Genomic DNA, 19,713 nt, shown 5'->3' on the forward strand with positions numbered 1-19,713 from the left:
AAACTGAGATTAAATGTATTTGGCTAAGGTGTATGTAAACTTCCGACTTCAACTGTATGTAGCCTGGTCCCTTATCTGTATATGCTGTCTAGCCAACTCATATGATAATTGTTTACAAGACAGCATAAACAGATCTGGGATCAGGCTATTTATAGCCTAAAACTGTAAAATTTGAAAATCACACTGTAATGAACAAGAAATGTCACAATCCAGTGACCCAGGCTGAGAGCCCTGCCTTCCCTGACTGTGTCCAGATCAGTGTATTACATAAGAGACCCACTCATACTCCTGCCACTCATAGCCTTATAAACAAATCTAATAAACAAGTCCAACAAGAGAGCATTCTGGGAAGGCAGTGCGTGGAGCTTGTAGCTGCCACTGGAGCTGACCTAGTAAAACATTTAGAAGAGCTGTCTGAGGAGGCTAATGTGTGTGTGTGTGTGTGTGTGTGTGTGTGTGTGTGTGTGTGTGTGTGTGTGTGTGTGTGTGTGTGTGTGTGTGTGTGTGTGTGTGTGTGTGTGTGTGTGTGTGTGTGTGTGTATGAGGGGTAATGCCGGGCTTCGGTTCGTGAATCTAAAATAAGACGTGTCTGTCTGTATGTCAGAGAAGTTTTGTCAGATTGGGGGTGACACACGGGCATAGCGGCAGGCACATGTTCCAAGCCAGACAGATGAGATCAGCGAGGAAAGGAATGTTTGAGGATAGACCACTACCTCCTCGCTCAGAGACATGGGGGGGGGGGGGGTCACATAAGAGAGAGAAAGAAGAGGGAAAGAGGGAGATATAAAGACAGAGGAGATAGGTGAGACAGACAGGGAGAGAGGAGAGAGAGGTGACAGGAGAGAGATGAGAGAAAGGAGACAGGAGAGACAGGAGAGAGAGGAGAGTGAGGAATGAGAGGAGAGAGAGGAGACAGGAGAGAGAGGAGAGTGAGGAGAGAGAGGAGACAGGAGAGAGAGGAGAGTGAGGAGAGATAGGAGAGAGAGGAAACAGGAGAGAGAGGAAAGTGAGGAGAGAGAGGAGACAGGAGAGAGAGGAGAGTGAGGAGAGAGAGGAGACAGGAGAGAGAGGAGAGATAGGAGAGAGAGGAAACAGGAGAGAGAGGAAAGTGAGGAGAGAGAGGAGACAGAAGAGAGAGGAGAGTGAGGAGAGAGAGGAGACAGGAGAGAGAGGAAAGTGAGGAGAGAGAGGAGACAGAAGAGAGAGGAGAGTGAGGAGAGAGAGGAAACAGGAGAGAGAGGAGAGTGAGGAGAGAGAGGAGACAGGAGAGAGAGGAGAGTGAGGAGAGAGAGGAAACAGGAGAGAGAGGAGAGTGAGGAGAGAGAGGAAACGAGAGAGAGGAGAGTGAGGAGAGAGAGGAGACAGGAGAGAGAGGAGAGTGAGGAGAGAGAGGAAACAGGAGAGAGAGGAGAGTGAGGAGAGAGAGGAGACAGGAGAGAGAGGAAAGTGAGGAGAGAGGAGACAGGAGAGAGAGGAGAGTGAGGAGAGAGAGGAGACAGGAGAGAGAGGAGAGAAAATAGATAGACAGATGGATAGAGAAACAGATAGAAAATAACAGTGAGATGAATAACAACACAGACAGACATCGTATCTTCTCATTTGAACACTTGTGACAAATGAAATGGAAATGTGTCACAGTAACACAGATTTGTGTGAACACACGCAGCCTCACATAGACCAGCATCACAGAACAAACAGTGAGAAGTATGACCACTACAACTCTTATAGAGCGACACATACGCATGAATCTAAAATACACTACCGACAATTCATTCAGATCATGGTTGTAAAAAGACCAAATCCTTAGGTTTTTGACAATATCAGTGAAAAAAATCCACTGCGTTTTTATTTGAGTGAGATATCAAATGGTGTGAAGCCGTTGTGTTCAGCCGTGCTGAACAGTAACTTAAATACTGAATGTGGGTTGATGATGACTGTCTCATTATGACATGTTCTAAATGTCCGACTGCTGGCCATTACTGTTCTAATGCATGGGTAGCTATGCACTTCCACTCAGATCTCCCCCAGCTGAACAATTCACCGTGATTGGTCTTGACACGCACTTCCTGTCAACACCAGCACACGCACGGGGCGCAAACACACGCATGCACACATACACAAGGAGGCATGCACACACACAACTCATGCAGGCATTTTCATAGAGGTGAGAGAGAGAATTGTATTGTATTCATACTAAAACAGAAAGCTTAAGTCGGTTTGAGAATGCAAAATTGTTATCAGTCCGTGTTCTGACTTCCCAGACAGTAACACAGAGGCCAGCAGGGATGAGGAGAGAGGAAAGATAAAATGAAAGAAGAGAGGGAGGTAGGAAGGCAGAGAAATCATTTCAGATGAGCAATCCTCATCTCCATCAGATCAGCAGCTTCAGAGTCAAATTAAAGAAGGCTTTAGCGAGATCCTGGACACTGAAGCTGCTTACCAATTGGCACCCTACTCCCTATATAGTGCACTACTTTTGACCAAGGCCCATATGGTTCTGATCAAAAGTAGTGCGCTATATAGGGAATAGGTTTCAATTTGGGATTCAACCTGCTCGCTACGAGCAGAATAACTAGGCCTGGCCCACTTCAAGCTGAGCTGTGGAACAGATGTCTTCCAAGCGTTACACAGGGCCGGTGCCATGGAGATTGTGTGTGTGTGTGTGTGTGTGTGTTTGTGTGTATTTGCATGTGCGGACGTGTGTGTGTACATGTGTGTGTGTGTTGGAAGGAATTTCACTGCCCTCTGCATCATCTGCAGCTTACCACGTCAAACTCACTCATCGCATTGGACGAGTGATCTCCAACACATTGTCCAGGAAACCAGGAACAGAATAACAACTTTCCCAGCCAACGTGTTAAAAACAGAAAGTCAACTCACATTAATTCTACTTCTTGGCTTCATCGTGGCAATAAATCTGTCTCTCTTTTGGTATTTTTCTCTGTTCTCACTCTCTGTTCCCTCTTTCTCTCTCTCTTTCGCTCTCTCTCTCTTTCAGTCTCTCTCTGTCTCTCTTTCTCCCTCTCCCCCCCTCTCTCACTGTCTCCCTCCATTTCTCTCTCTCTCCTCCCTCTCTCTATGTCTCCCTCCCTTTCTATCTCTCTCCCCCCTATCTCTCTGAGTAGTAAGCAGAGGTGACACATGTCACCAGTTGACATATGAGACAGTGAGAGCCTGTTATTGCTCATGACAGACTACATTATGAATCAACCAAGCTCTTCATTATCTCTAGGCAGGAATTGTGTCATTTCTACAATTTCCAACTCAAATGTCTGGCAGTTTGCCTCTGTGCTTCCAGGCTTATTAATCTATGTTTGTCTATTTTATTCATAATTACATATTTATGTGGATCTCATCTATTCTCCGAGCCATGATCAGAAGCGCCAGGGCTAACAAATTGATGCCTGATGCACATGGACACAGCATCATGATCAGCTCGCTTCCCTGGAGGAGAACAGGCACACTTGTCAGTGCGAGGGGACGGATCCTGATGTATACATTGAGTAAAAGTGACAAGCGAGGTCCAACTGTAACTAGCGTTGCACGATCAGACGCTGAGGCTCAGGAACCTCTCCGTGCCAAGGGTTAGCTAGCGCTAACCTAGTAGCCGTAACTAACTGAGGATCAGGTTAATGCAAACCCCTAACTGGTATTCAGGTACAGAGCGGCCAAGGGTTTGCTAACGCTAACTGCTAACCGCTAACCGCTAACTGCTAACTGCTAATCAGGTGCAGAAAGTTGATCAATCTGAGCGTAAAACAAACTAATGTAGCATTTCACACCACATAGGATACGTCTGTACAATCATAACCAGAAGTCATATTGACCTACCCAATGTGCTGATTTCTTAGGATTTATAGATTGAGGGTTATTTCCTATAGTGTGAAATACTGCATGTGGTGCAGCACTTGTAAAGTTTTTGTGTGTGTGTGTGTGTGTGTGTGTGTGTGTGTGTGTGTGTGTGTGTGTGTGTGTGTGTGTGTGTGTGTGTGTGTGTGTGTGTGTGTGTGTGTGTGTGTGTGTGTGTGTGTGTGCGCTGTATGAACTGCAGCTGTGCAGACAGCTGTCCGTGGTAACTGGCTCCATCCGCTCAGACACGTCCGTGCAACCACACACATACACGTGCATGTGCGCACACACACGCCCACACACACACACACACCTCAATGCTCCTCCATTTCATGTGAACTAATGGCATTTTTATAGTCCTCCATTGGCCCTGTTAAATGAACCATGTCATCTCATTTGACTTCCAGAGAAAAGAAAGAGAAAACATAACGGACTGCATTTCAACACTCGGTCCTCCCTCCTTCTTTTTGTCCTTTTTACATGGATCGCAAAATGTCGGGCGTGAGACAGAGAGGACAGCTCTGTGTTAAGCTGGGGGTTTGAAAACAGAAGAGGGAATTGTAGATTGTTCATGGCTTTTGTCCATGAAAGAGAGAAATTTCCCCTCCACTTTTCCCACAGCGGATTGGGAGCAGTCGTGCATGTTTTAACTTCTGGATTTAGCCATTTGGATCAAGCTCAATCTGTGGAGTTGGATTTACGATCCGTGATGCAACACGACCAAAATCCACTCAGACATAGCGTACAAATATTCCAGCCACACGAAACTACCAAGACGAAGATTGAATGTGATCGATATTCTGTAGTAAAATGTGCAGAGATCAATACAAAGAGAAATCAACTTGATATAATCAATCTCATGTTATCAGGCCATAGGAAAACAACCAGATGAATCTGTCTCTCTGTGGGCAGAGACTTTACGGGTGATGGATGGAGTATCAAATTGGATTCCATCTCTCTCTCTCTCGCTCTCTCACTCTCTCTCTCTTTCCTCCATCCCACTCCCTCTTCTCTATGGTGAGTTGCAATGGGCAGAGTCAGAGATTGACAAAACACAGACAGAGAGAACAAGAGAGTGACAGAAAGAGAGAGAGAGGGGGGGTCCTATATGTATGAGCTAATGGTTGGAAAATAAGTATTAACAGCCTGAGCTGATGAAAACACAGCAGCCTTTTAGTGCAGGCAGTAAAGAGGCCACTGCCCAACACACATTAGGGTCCTCACAGGGCTGAGAGATGAAGCCTTGTTATTTCTCATTGAGTTCATGTGGACTAGATATACTGTAAGCGAGTTCCTACCTCACCTCCCTCAGGCGCATACATACATGGGCGTAGCGCGAAGGGACAAACACACACGGGTCCTATATATATACACGGGACACGTGTGTAAACCACCCCTGTGCACCGAGATTCTAGCCCGAAAGCCAAACAAACACTTCTTTGCCTTTCCGTAACCAATAAATCAAAGCGTTTCCCGAGTTGTTTATTCAGCACTCGGTGCGTCAACCATTTTGACCTAGCACCGAGCGGATATCTATTTGTGGAAAATCATAGAAGAGAAAGAAACACAGGGCTTGTTGTTTCCTCTATGAGGATGAGCTGCATTCTGTCATCGCATTTCTCTGCGCCAATGTTGTTCCCTTTCCTCCCTATTGACAAATCCAATTAACTTGACATTACAGCGCGTGTATACCATGCCCAAATCTGTGATGCCAGCTTCGGTTGGAGCAGGATGGGTGCCCACTGCCCACTGCCCAGGATGGATGCCAGGCTCGGGGCAGGGCAGGGCAGGGAGGCAGCGTGGCAGATGGGCACCCTTGTGGAAGGGCCCTGGCATACTGCGTCTGTTCTGCAGCGATAGATAGTGCGCTCAAACCTCCTCCACGGCTGGCACTGCCAGCTCACAGATGTGGCCAGTGCCAACTGCTGCATCGCTCCTCTCTGCTTTCTGTCTATGCCACAATCACTGTTCTGTCTCTTCGTCTTCTCTGACCTCCCTTACATACCCTCACTCCATACCCCTTCAATCAACCCTTCTGCCCTTCCATGCTCTCACCCACTTCCCCTCTTCTTGCCAACTTACAGACCCAGGGCAGAGCCAACTGTCTGATCAGGCTTCAGCTCTGTTCCTGTCTCCTCTAGTCTACCTCCTTTTCCTATGTGGTGTCCCTCCATCTATCTATCTCTGACCCCTTCTGCCCTGCCTGGCCTTGCCCACCTCCCACCTCCCTCCTTCCTACAGACATACCTCTCTCTTTCACTCTCTCCTTCCCTGATCTGATCTCCTCCTCTGTATTATGTGAGCCAGGACTCTTCACAGTGAGTCTGTGGGATAATGAAGCCCTTGACTGAACCACCCTGCAGGCCTACTTGTTGGCTCTCTACCAAGGGTGTGAGCATGAACTCCCCTTAGACCCCTTGCTTATCTCTCCCACCGTCACGCCTCTGGAAGACTCATTGAAAATCTTTTCTCGAGGCATCGGAAATCTGAACACAACAACATTCCTCCACTTAGTCTTCCAAGTGTGTCCCAGACCATCCTAGGCCTCACTGCTGAGATCGATTCAGTTGATATCTCTATAGGTTTTATGAACTCCATTCCACGTACACTGAGCGGTGAGCTGCATTAGCTGTTGAGGTTCTCAACCCTTCGCCGCAAAATCTAAATCCATACACACACATATTTTAGCTCTCCTAACTTTTTTATGAGGCCCTACAAATGGAGCAGTGGGCGGTTTGGCAAAGTGTCAGAGTTCTGGCGTGTCCGACCTCGCTCCTACCTCACGCTGGTAGACACATTTAAATCAAGCTCAAAGGAACACAACATGGAAGCTGCTTTGATGCCTGGTGAACATCCAGATGCACAACAGGACAGGTGGGGGAGGACCAACACACAGCTCAGTAGCTAGCTAACACTCTGAAGCTACAGCACCCGGGGTCCAGCTTAGAATCAAAGACACGTCAATGTCATTGGAACCTATGAACAGGACCAGGAGTTTTTCCTGGGTCCGGTCATATGAACAGGGAAACTCCGGGCCATAGTCGTAGCATGTAGTTATAGCATATAGCTAGTTAGTTAGACTTTGAATTCAAATTATCAGCCTTTCAAAATGCTGCAGTGGCATGATCGTGTTGCTGCCATGGCAAGCCTACTCTAATTAAAGGAACATATCTGTAGCATACAGTCGGGTTATAAAAGATAATTATAGCATATAACTAGAGCTCAGAGCTTTCCTGAGAGCTCATACAGCAAAAACTGGCCCTGCCTATAAGATCAGTGATCACCCCCCAACAAAACACACTCCAGGCATGTTACATTATATCTAGCATAGACATAGCCAAAATAAAGGAAGCACTTGAGTAATTGAAGGATACGAAGTATATTGAAAGCAGGTAGTTCCACACAGGTGTGGTTCCTGAGTTAACTAAGCAATTAACATCCCATCATGCTTAGGGTCATGTATAAAAATGGCCTTTATTTTGGCTACCCCGGCTAGAAGAAGAGATCTCTGTGACTTTGAAAGAGGGGTCTCAAAGAAGCACAGGGGGTTTAAAGGGTGTGTGTGTGTGTGTGTGTGTGTGTGTGTGTGTGTGTGTGTGTGTGTGTGTGTGTGTGTGTGTGTGTGTGTGTGTCTCAGTTACCAGATCTCAACGCAAATGAACACTTATGGGAGATTCTGGAGCATGTTTTACCATCATCAACAAATGCAATCATTGAAGCTCTTCTGGCGGCTCGTGGTGGCCCAACGCCCTATTAAAACACTTTATGGTGGTGCTTCCTTTACATGGGCAGTTACCTGTACATTCTACATTCTTACTCCGTCTTTCAGTATCATCAGTAACCATCTGTCCTATGAGGAACTTTAAACGGTACCTGTTGCACCACAGACACCCATCATTCCACTCAAGTTCATCCCTCAGACTAATAAGAAGTCTAGTGCAATCTCAGACATGTCATTAGGAGATTTCAGGTTAATAACATATCATTAAATGAAAGACAACTGAAAACTATGTCTCATCTCATAGCTAGACTAAAGACTACGTATCTGATGAAAAACGTCCAATCGTATCTGATGAAAAACAAGATGTTACTGTGGTGTGACACTCAATTGTGTTTTTCTACATGAGCTGCTATGGCCAATGACTATCATCATTCAATATACTGTATTTCAAACACCCCAATGACTATCATCATTCAATATACTGTATTTCAAACACCCCAATGACTATCATCATTCAATATACTGTATTTCAAACACCCCAATGACTATCATCATTCAATATACTGTATTTCAAACACCCCAATGACTATCATCATTCAATATACTGTATTTCAAACACCCCAAGTGCAGCTGGCTTTCTACTATTTCACATTATTTTCTCACATGCAAGAAACACCCGGGTTTGGTTGAGGTGCATGATGCTAACCTGCCAATCTAATGACCATAGGTTGCCCAAAGCCAGCCAAGCAGGTCTAGCTCAAAGCTAGCCCATAATCAGCCTAATGCCAGCCCAAAGCTAACCTAAAGCCAGCCTAAAGCTAGCCCAAAGCTAACCCATAGTTAACCCTTAAGCTAACGCAAAGCTATCCCAAATCTAACCAGGCCAAATTAGCTGTATGCTCGGCTGGACTTGCTGAATGATATGAGGAGACAGCCAGGGCAGTAACACTGCATGTTAACAGTGTGAACATTGACACGTGCTGAGGCACAACTGCCAGTCAACACACACACACACACACACACACACACACACACACACACACACACACACACACACACACACACACACACACACACACACACACACACACACACACACACACACACACAGCGAGACAGCCTCAGTCTGTCCTGCCTCCCCAGCTGTCTGTGGGGCTCAGGGACATCACAGAATCATACATCACAGAATCATACATATTTCTGCAAACACTATTGGAACCTCTGACAGATGAATTCTAGACATTGTCTCATTTAGAGGCTTTCAGAAATAGGAACTAAACACAGAGGGAAAAGCCTGAGTCGTGAATCGGCTTAATTTTAATGTGGGTAAGTGGACTTGGAGTATGCAAGCTCACTTTGTTACAAAGTACCACATAATATTAAACCATAGCCTTTGTTGTAGTCTTTATTTGTATTTATTCAACTTCAAAGTAAGCATTGGAGTTTAGCTAACAGAAAAGTGTGATAACTTATTAAACCTCTATGGGTCACCACAACATCGCACCTGCAATGAAGAAGAGGCAGCTCGCTTGCTCTCTCTCTCTCTCTCTCTCTCTCTCTCTCTCTCTCTCTCTCTCTCTCTCTCTCTCTCTCTCTCTCTCTCTCTCCACTGTGGTTCAATTCAGTCGGAAACGCCAGCATCCAATATGTCAAAGTGGGCTCTTGAGCAATTACTGTTTGATCACAGGCGAGTTAGCCAAGACACAACACACACACACACACACACACACACACACACACACACACACACACACACACACACACACACACACACACACACTGTCTGTTTTAACGGTGGGGGAATTCACTGGGCATAATATCTCAGCTGGATGGTTTTTATGTGCCGTGCTTATGCTGGCAAAATGTCTCCCCCAAGAGCTTGGTGTGACGGCTCTGGGTTATCTTTTTAATTAACACGCAAGCCTGTTGATGTTAATTCATTAATTCATTGAAAACAGACTGATCATTCCCCACTAGAAAAGATCAGACAGAAAATAAATGATGGATCCTAACCAGTCATGAGCGCAGCAGTTGAAAAGTCTAGCATTTATTCTGGTTGTTTTTCCCTGAAATAAAATGTTTGATTTTTAGGTAGCACTTTGTTAATTCCTTTAGTTGATCTAGCACATCAGGGAGTACGATATAGTATTTTGGTGTTAAAAGAGTAAAGAGTAAAAGAAGCAAAGTAAATGGTGGCCTTTCTTAGCACAAATACGGTATAAATAGGACATAAATAGGACATAAATAGGACATAATAGGGCATAAATAGGATTAAATAGGGTATAAATAGGACATAAATAGGACATAATAGGGCATAAATAGGATTAAATAGGGTATAAATAGGCATAAACAGGACATAAATAGGGCATAAATAGGATTAAATTGGACATAAATAGGGCATAAATAGGACATAATAGGGCATAAAAAGGACATAAATAGTATTATATTGGACATAGATAGGGCATCATTAGGACATACATAGGGCATAAATAGGCAAACGTGATATATTATGATATCATGAACGTTCATAAATGGATTATAGAACGGAGGCTTTAAGGTCTTTTACTTTGTCAACGTATTTAATCTGCCACAGACACTACAGACACCACAGACACTACAGACACTACAGACACCACAGACACTACAGACACTACATACGCCACAGACACCACCGACACTACAGCCACCACAGACACCACAGACACTACAGACACTACATACGCCACAGACACCACCGACACTACAGCCACCACAGACACTACATGCACCACAGGCACCACATACACTTCAGACGCCATAGACACTACAGACGCCACAGGCACCAGACACTACAGACTCCACCGGCACCACAGACACCACATACACCACAGACACTACAGACACCACCGACACCACATACGTTACAGACGCCACCGGCACCACAGACACCACCGACACCACATACACTACAGGCACTACAGACACTACAGACATTACAGACACTACAGACACTACTTGAAGAGATGTCAGGTAGATGTCAGGTAGATGTCATCCTTGATCCTTCTTGTACATTTTATACAAACGATTGGTACTTACTTCATGGGCTTGAACAGCGCCTGTCCGTAGTTATGGAAGGTCATGATGAGCTTCAGTTGAGTTCCTCCTGACTTCATGACTGTTTAGGGAAGAGACAAAGAGGTCAAAGGTGAATTTACTGTACCATCTTGAGGTATAGAGACACAGAGACATGCACACGACCATACACACGCACACACACACGTAGTCACACACACGCACCAATGACCCCCCCTTCCCCCCCTAGGGATGTGACAAATTTAAACATTTTCCTAACTATTAAACAGCCGGTTTTACATTAAAACTCTAAGAAAAAGTATAAAATTCCACATTAATTCACAACGCAGAATATGTTCCTATTGTGTATGAGCGCTAGGGGGCAATGAAGTTCTATGTACCGCAGTAGACTGAATCTCAAACCGAACACTTGGATTAGGCCCTTTATCGAGTGGCCACTTGCTGTTGTGTTCGATATTGATAATTAGAGTCCGAAGGTGTTTTGGCCAAAATGAGCATTGAGACGATGCGTACTCGATGTCCCAACTGACACTTATCAATATTCCAAAAATATAAATCAATTTGCAAGCATTGTCTTCCTCGACCTGTCCAGTAGCAGTGTGTAGGTAAAATCACTGGGGAAGCCAAGCCCCCCCCAAAATGCCATCAACCTGGTGTTTATTTTTTTGCTCTAGCCTTTAGTTCATATGCCTTGACTGATACAGGCCTAAAGGCAGAGACAATAAGAAGACACAGAGGCAGAATAAACTCAACCACACCTTTGTTTCATCACAAAACCAGATAACAACCTCTGTCCAGTGAAGTCCACAAAGCATATTGCATGTAACAGACAGTTACATAACCTACAGCATAGTCAAGAAAGTGAATGTTTCCAACATTTTCGGACTATTAAATACCTGTTGATTTAGAACCACAGAGAGTTACCGCAAGTCACAAAGAAAACAGAAGCTGCTTCCACTATTCCAGAACCATTTCAACTTCAACATTTCAACAAAATCAAATCGCCTCTGCTTAGTCTAATACAGTGACAACTAAAACATACCGAAAACAATTTAGTCCAATCAACGTAATCTAAATATGATGCGGCTGTTCATGGTTCTGATTTCTATGTGTGTGTGTGTGTGTGTGTGCGTGCGCGTTCATGCAAGCAGAAAAACCCTACTTTTAGAGAAACATCAATGCAATCCTCTCTTTGATGTTGACGAAACCTAACCTGGGTGACACCTTTTTCCGTGTGTGTCTGTGTGTTTTCTTAACATAGACATACGGTACCTAAAGAAAAATGATCGGTAACACTTTGTATGAAAACCCTCTTCACCCTCTTCATAAGCATTTTGAAGTGTTGTGAATGCACTTACAGTAATATGTGTATTCATAGGAGGTTCTACCAAACTATTGCCTTCAGTTCTTTTCAGTGATCATATTCCAGTGATGTACAAATACACTATTATGCAGGAAACAGTAGCTACTACACGTTTAGCTGAATCCATGCATGGATCTCCTCCTTTATTGCAAAGAGAAGACTCAATAACCCTGTTAGAGTTGGACCTGGTTAGGCTGTACAGTAACTGGAAAACTCCAGACTACCCAGGAGGCTAGAAGTCTTCTAACTCCAAAACTCTCTCCGCCCGTGTAAAAGAGCAGTACAATTACCTACGCCCATCTTTCCCTTCAGATCTGGCCGTCGCTCCGTTTCACACGGAGGGAGTGGGCCAGGCTAAATCAGACACGCTCCAGACTCTGCCTGATTATCTGTCTAACAAAAGGCCTGAGAGGGGCTGTCTAAATGGCTTGTGTTTCTGTCATAATGGACAGGCTTTCAGGGGATTTGTCCATATATTACAGAGCATTATCTTGAGCATATTACACAACCCTGCAGCTCTGCCTAACCACAATGTAAACAAGCCCTGCAGTCTCCTCTTTCACTCTTTCTTTCTCCTTTGCTCTAACACTCACTTTATTTCTATTTCTCTGTCTTTCTCTCTCACTCTCTTTATTTCTCTGTATTTCTCTCTTAAACTCTCTGTCTTTCTTAAACTCTCTCTCTCTCTCTCCCAGCTAGGTCTCTCTCTCTTACCATTTCTCTCTTTTGATATAGGGCAAGATGTATTAGATTTTCCGGTTGCTGGGTCATATTGATAGTGCTATCAGATAATCTAACATTAATCCTTTAGTTGTCCTAAACACTTTGCCACCGTGACCTGCCTATATATAAAGCTTTCGAAAACTGCTTGTGACCCGCCCCCACAAACAAAACCATTGTTTGTAACTAGGACACTGATAATGAGCCGCGACCCGTTATACAAAAGGAACTGGATGAGATTAACCAGCTGGGAAGCGCTGATCTAATCGACAAAACCCAAAAAGGTCATCCCTGATGAAACATTGAAATGAGATTCATGGTTCAAGTGGATTGAATCTAGGCCAGTGTTAGTGTAGAGTAGCCTACAGTGTGAGTCACGGCCACCTGTAGTAGAAGCACTGCTATGCATTTCACAACGGTTATGATGGCCATCCATAGTGCTCTCTCTATCTGAGCATGCCTGAATTCATGAATAACAATGTTTTTTTGTTTTTTTTTACAAAAGCTCCAACTCAGTGGAACACTTCTGTATCATCAGCTGTGCTCTGGACACCATATGTGAACTGATTGCCCCCCATCTATCTTCAGAGCTCGTGCTGCCAGGTGACCTAAACTGGGACATGCTTAACACCCCAGCCATCCTACAATCTAAGCTTGATGCCCTCAATCTCACACAAATTATCAATGAACCTACCAGGTACCACCCCAACGCCGTAAACACGGGCACCCTCATGGATATCATCCTAACCAACTTGCCCTCTAAATACACCTCTGCTGTTTTCAACCAAGATCTCAGCGATCACTGCCTCATTGCCTGCATCCGTAATGGGTCAGCGGTCAAACAACCTCCACTCATCACTGTCAAATGCTCCCTGAAACACTTCAGCGAGCAGGCCTTTCTAATCGACCTGGCCCGGGTATCCTGGAAGGATATTGACCTCATCCCTTCAGTAGAGGATGCCTGGTTATTTTTTTTAAATGCCTTCCTCACCATCTTAAATAAGCATGCCCCATTCAATAAATGTAGAACCAGGAACAGATATAGCCCTTGGTTCTCTCCAGACCTGACTGCCCTTAACCAACACAAAAACATCCTGTGGCGTTCTGCATTAGCATCGAACAGCCTTGTTTTGGCTGAGTGTGGTTTCCAATCAGAGGCAGCTGTCCATCGTTGTCTCTGATTGGGAACCATACTTAGGCAGCCCTTTTTCCCTCCTTGACTTGTGGGATCTTGTTTTTGCACAGCTCTGTAAAGCCGGCAGAATGTGACATTCGTGGTTTTTGTTTATTGTTTTGTATAGTGTTCTGAGTAAAAAAGAAATATTTATCATGAGCACTAAACACGCTGCACCTTGGTCTACTCTCTACGACGGGCGTCACAACGCTGTAAAGTCCTTGGAGAATAAGAGCACCTCCTCTCAGCTGCCCACTGCACTGAGGATAGGAAACTCTGTCACCACCAATAAATCCACTATAATTGAGAATTTCAATAAGCATTTTTATACGACTGGCCATGCTTTCCACCTGGCTACCCCTACCCCGGTCAACAGCACTGCACCCCCCACAGCAACTCGCCCAAGCCTTCCCCATTTCTCCTTCTCCCAAATCCAGTCAGCTGATGTTCTGAAAGAGCTGCAAAATCTGGACCCCTACAAATCAGCCGGGCTACAAATCAGCCAGGCTAGACAATCTGGACCCTTTCTTCCTAAAATGATCTGCCGAAATTGTTGCAACCCCTATTACTAGCCTGTTCAACCTCTCTTTCGTGTCGTCTGAGATTCCCAAAGATTGGAAAGCAGCTGCGGTCATCCCTCTCTTCAAAGGGGGGGACACTCTTGACCCAAACTGCTACAGACCTATATCTATCCTACCCTGCCTCTCTAAAGTCTTCGAAAGCCAAGTCAACAAACAGATTACACACACGCACGTGCGCGCGCACACATACACACACACACAAACACACACACACACACACACACCTGGCAGCTGTATATGTATGAGTTATGAGATGTTCTGCACACTGAGAAAAAGGTAATATCTTTACAGAGAGACAGGCTCAACCAAACATTATCAGCAGGAAAAATGCTGAAGTGGAAACTTTCCTCAATATCTGCACCCTGTGTTGTCTCTCGCCCTGATCCAGGCTGGACTGATTGGGAAGACTGCTGTCTGTGTGGAGGTACAGTATACACACACACACACACACACACACTCCTCCACAACCCCCACATTCCTCCCCCCACACAGCATTTTATATGGCCATCTCTGAGTACAGATGCAGTTGATTGATGGGCAGAGCAATGGAAACAGTGGGTGACACACACCTAGAACAAGAGGTGCCATGGAGCACCAGTGATTACATCCTGTCCAGGAGTGATTGAGGAACTAATATCAATGCTGGAGGGAACTTTAATGGCGTGGTGCAGCGGTTCTTATTTTAGCCCTCGTCTTTGCATGGACACAAACATCAGCAGAAACACAAGACTGTGTACGTATGTATCCCTCGCATCCACGCACACACGCAAGCAGACACACACACACACACACACACACACACACACACACACACACACACACACACACACACACACACACACACACACACACACACACACACACACACACACCAAACAGCCACCCCGCCCCCCTTACACACACACAGGTCTATGATATGGCAGACCTCAGACTGTTGAGCGAGGGAGGCAGAACTTCATAGCAGCAGTAGCTCTCCAGTGGGAACAGAAGCAGTCACTGAGGTGGACCCATTTAGCCTGCGACAGCCACATAATGTCACCTAAACACTCTGTATGATTGCTTTGAGGTCTGACAGATTATTTTCCATAGCCAAACTGTTTGACACAGACGCATTGATGGTTTTTCATATATTTTCCACTTCCTCTGAATGTATTTGCTATCTGTAACAAGGACCTCAGGTTAAAATGAAGGGGGGTTTAATTGAAACTCAGGATTGGGACAAAAGCACCGGATGTTGATTAAACTTGGCTTTCTATAAAATGCCTTTACTTAAGTGTCTATGTGTGTATCATAGTTTCTCTCTCTCTTTCCCTCTCTCTGTCTCTCTTTCTCTCTCTCTCTCTCTCCATCCATCTCTCCATCCAATACACACAACAGTCTCACAGAGATGCACTGCACAGTATTCTTGGTATTCCAGTTCTTCCCAGACTCACCCACACTGGTGATCCTCTGGGTGACCAGGTCCTTGAGCAGGGAGTCCAGGACAGGGTTGTGTCTGGAGTAGAGTTCGTAGCGGTTGATACCGATGTGGAAGCGAAGCCAGTTAGGGTAGGACTCGGCTGTCACCTCCCCTGTAGGGGGGTACTCCTCCTCTTCCACATTGGCTTCATTGTGCCTGGTGGATGGAGAACAGAAGCGACGGATGAGTTGTAGGAGAAGAGAAGAGGAGCTCAACTGTCAGTGCATTGTCTAATTCACTGCTACAGATTTGGTAATGAAGATGACTGCTACAGCAGAGGAGGCTGGTGGGGGTAGCTATAGGAGGTTGGGCTCATTATAATGGCTGGAATGGAATCCATGGAATGGTACCAAACACATCAGACACATGGAAACAACGTGTTGGACTCCGTTCCATTGATTCCATTCCAGACGTTACAATGAGCCCAACCTCCTATACTGTAGCTCCTCCCACCAGCCTCAGGTGTGTTCAGAAGGCTCACAGTATTCTCCTGGATTAATGGGTGTTTTACAAGGTCTGCTTTGGGATTGGATGGATTTCAGATTTTTATGATGGTATCCAGGTTATCAAAAGGTTTCCTTAGAAATGTCATTAAGTCTAATCAAATGACACGAATTAAATCAAATATCACACTGGACGTCAAAGTAGAGTCCTACATGCAATATCAAGGAAGCTGACGTTTAATGAAGGTGTAAAATAGTGTAGTAATAAACAACACTATCTTGATAAGCAACCTAAAGCCAATGTTTATGATGTAACCACCATATATGGCAATCACATCATCATAAAATATATTGGAGAGACTCACCCTTGAAATTCAATCAATATGTTGTTTACACATGATTGAAGATTAACAGCATCGTTAGTGAAGTCGTACATAGGCTACAATCAAATCAAATAACCTAACATCTGTATGCCTACAGTGTTGGTTGAATACAGGACACATTTCTGTGGCCAAACATTCTATTCTTAATTCATTTGTTACATTGTAATAACAAAATAAGTATGAAAATAGTATGTCTACACCCACATGCTTAGAAGATCATTAGATATTACAGTAAACCACGGCAGAATTAGATAGGTAAGTAGCCTACAGGTGCAAAGGGCAGGTGGGTGCTCAGAAGACCACCACAGTTCAGATTTAAAAAAAGGCCATCGTTTGAGTGTGGATGGATAGATAGTTTATTCACTACACAACGGTAGAGGTGGAGAGGAAGAGTTGAATAGATAGATTGGATTGTCTTCCAGTTAATGATATCCCCATAGAATGGAGAGAGTGTGAGGAGAAATGATGATATATAGATGGATAGAGAGATAGACAGCAGTAGAGAATAAAGAATGGGTTTGCATGCAGGAGTACCACTTTGCAGTAGGTGCAATGAATAGTGTATGGACAATAAGTCATGTATATAGTCATGTAGCCTGTAAGCTACGGGGTATTGTGGATAGCAAGCAGAAATACACTGACCGATGCTCAGCAAGTATCTGGACAAGTGGACCATTAGTTATTCATATCACTTTTGTATTCATTTAATTAAAACAGTGAAAGCCAGGGAGGAAGTCAATTTAAGTAACTATTGCTTGAGGGTAATAATCAATTTATGGCACTATACACCTGTCACCTTGATTTCTTATAAGGTGATACGCCTGCTGCCTTTTATCCCCAGCTTACCATTCTTGATTCCCCGCTGCTTTCGGATAGAACCTGATGTCAGTATTGACGTTGAACAAGGTGTCGTCGTCTGTGAGGGTCGGCAGGTCCGTCTTGTATAAAGGATGCTCGAACAGAGCCGGCAGCCGGAAGATACCGGGCGCAGCAACGGTCTTACCCCCGCTGGCGTCTCTGATGAGCGGCTTCTGGTTATCCGCTGCCCCGTCGTACTGTTTCATTCGTTTGAAAGACTCGGCTCTCTCCCCGGCGGCAGGGATTTTTTCCAGGGAATGGGACGTGAGGTTTGAGCTCGGCTCGTTGCTAAAATCTTGCAGGATTCTCAGCGTGTGTTTGTTAGGCCAGCCCTGTTCCGCCACCGACCTAGCGCGTTGCTTCCCCCAGCTCCCGGCCTCCTCGCTCGGGTTGTGAGTGCACTGGCAGCCACCGTTGCCGGTTTCCGGTCCCGCCGCTCGCTTCTCTAGTTTTGGGAGCAAGTCTATCATAATGTGCATGGTACACGCCACCAAAAACACCATGAGTATCAAAACTCGAAATTTACGAAACAGTATCATCTTGATCATTTTGTACAGGATTTACTTCTAAGTAGTGTTGTTATATCACTAAACCATAAAAGCAGCGCACAACACCGATATATATTAAAATGATAGTCAATGTGAAATATGGAGCAAAAACCCAATGTAGACCATTAAGAGATTTTTTCTGGTCATTCCAAACATAATCCGTGTTATATCAGAAACTCCATGTTTACGCACAGAGCGCTGGTCTTTTAGAAAAAACTGAATTATTCATATTCAGCCAGATGGACATGCCGACTCATTGCGGATTGCAGGCACCTTAAAGCAAATCGGTCTGTGGCTATTCTGAATACGGGACAAAACGATATCTAATCGTAATAGCAGTGAATAGTTTAGGGAATTTTAATTAAACGTGTTTTAGCACAATTGCGTCTCGAAAGCACTGTTCCATCCTCAGAACATGCAATGCTGAGCATAAAAACGTGTCAATGCTGTCCAATCGTCATTTTTGTTAAAAGTCGTTGGGACAGTCTTTATTCAATTTCAGATTTAAAAATGTAGCCACAGTCCTTGTAGGAAATAGCAACAGGCACACAAAAATACGTTAAAGAAAAGCAACGCAAAAAAATCGACGAGATTTAAAAAACATGTGATGCACTGTCAGCTGAAGATACCTAGATGCGAGCCTAGGCCAGATCCTGTCAAAAATATACATCTCCCGTCACCGTCTTTAGGGTCAAGGAACAGCAGAGCGAGTAGGCTACACCGCTTGGCAGGTGCAGAGATTTTGGCTTCCACTTGTCCCGTGGCTGTTATACTTCTCAGTCGAACTAGTATGGTGCTCTTACTGGGTGGGTGTGTTAAATATTATGATCAAACCCTTCTGAGCCCAGCCTCGCCGGCGTCATAGGGAAGAGATTGGCTGCGTCTACATGCAAACAGCGATAGTGACATAAAAAGAGAGAGAGCTTCAGAAAGCGTGTTGGAACGATATACTGTAAACCTGGCTGCAACTCTCCACAGCGCAAGAAGAGGGCGTCTTCTATTTCTAAGCGCAATACTGCTATGTAGCACTGTGCAGTCGACCAGACCCTGCGCCAGGATAAAGGGGGAAGTTGAAATCGGTGAAGGGGCACACTTTTGGGGTGTTCTTGCATTTGAATTCTATTAAATTCATATTTCACGCTATACTACAATAAACATAAAGTTCAAATTTCGAGAATCCGAGATCATTGATTGAGTGCTTACTTGAAGTGCCGGGTTGGAGAGAAATATGTAGCCTATCTCTGCTGCGCTGTATCAGTACAATGGACAGCGCCCTGCACACTAAAGCAAGGCCGTTTTGGTAATGAATAGGCTGCAAGATAGATAGGGTAAATCACCTATGACAAACATGCCCATTGTTTAAGGAATCTGTAACCAAACGACGCATATCTGTATTCTCAGTCATGTGAAATCCATAGATTAGAGCCTAATGAATTTATTTCAATTGACTGATTTCCTCATATGAACTGTAACTCAGTGAAATTATTAAAATTGTTGCGTGTTGCGTTTGTTGTTGTTCATATTGTTGTTCAATATATATTT

At 44.6% G+C, this 19,713-nt stretch overlaps 1 protein-coding gene across 1 annotated transcript in view; it reads right to left on the reverse strand.

Moving 5' to 3' along the window:
* LOC106598296 (extracellular serine/threonine protein kinase FAM20C) overlaps positions 1-19,087 on the reverse strand; it is a 64,936-nt gene extending 45,849 nt beyond the window's left edge. Inside the window, exons 1-3 of the mRNA XM_045719963.1 lie at positions 17,612-19,087; positions 15,914-16,095; positions 10,646-10,724 (exon numbers count right to left, since the gene is read on the reverse strand). Of these exons, the coding sequence (XP_045575919.1) occupies positions 10,646-10,724; positions 15,914-16,095; positions 17,612-18,171 (821 nt within the window). The 5' untranslated portion in view covers positions 18,172-19,087. The remainder of the gene's footprint in view (positions 1-10,645; positions 10,725-15,913; positions 16,096-17,611) is intronic.
* Between the last annotated feature and the right edge of the window lie 626 nt (positions 19,088-19,713).

The sequence above is a fragment of the Salmo salar genome, chromosome ssa06 (assembly GCF_905237065.1).
Source record: "Salmo salar chromosome ssa06, Ssal_v3.1, whole genome shotgun sequence".
Taxonomy (NCBI): domain Eukaryota; kingdom Metazoa; phylum Chordata; class Actinopteri; order Salmoniformes; family Salmonidae; genus Salmo; species Salmo salar.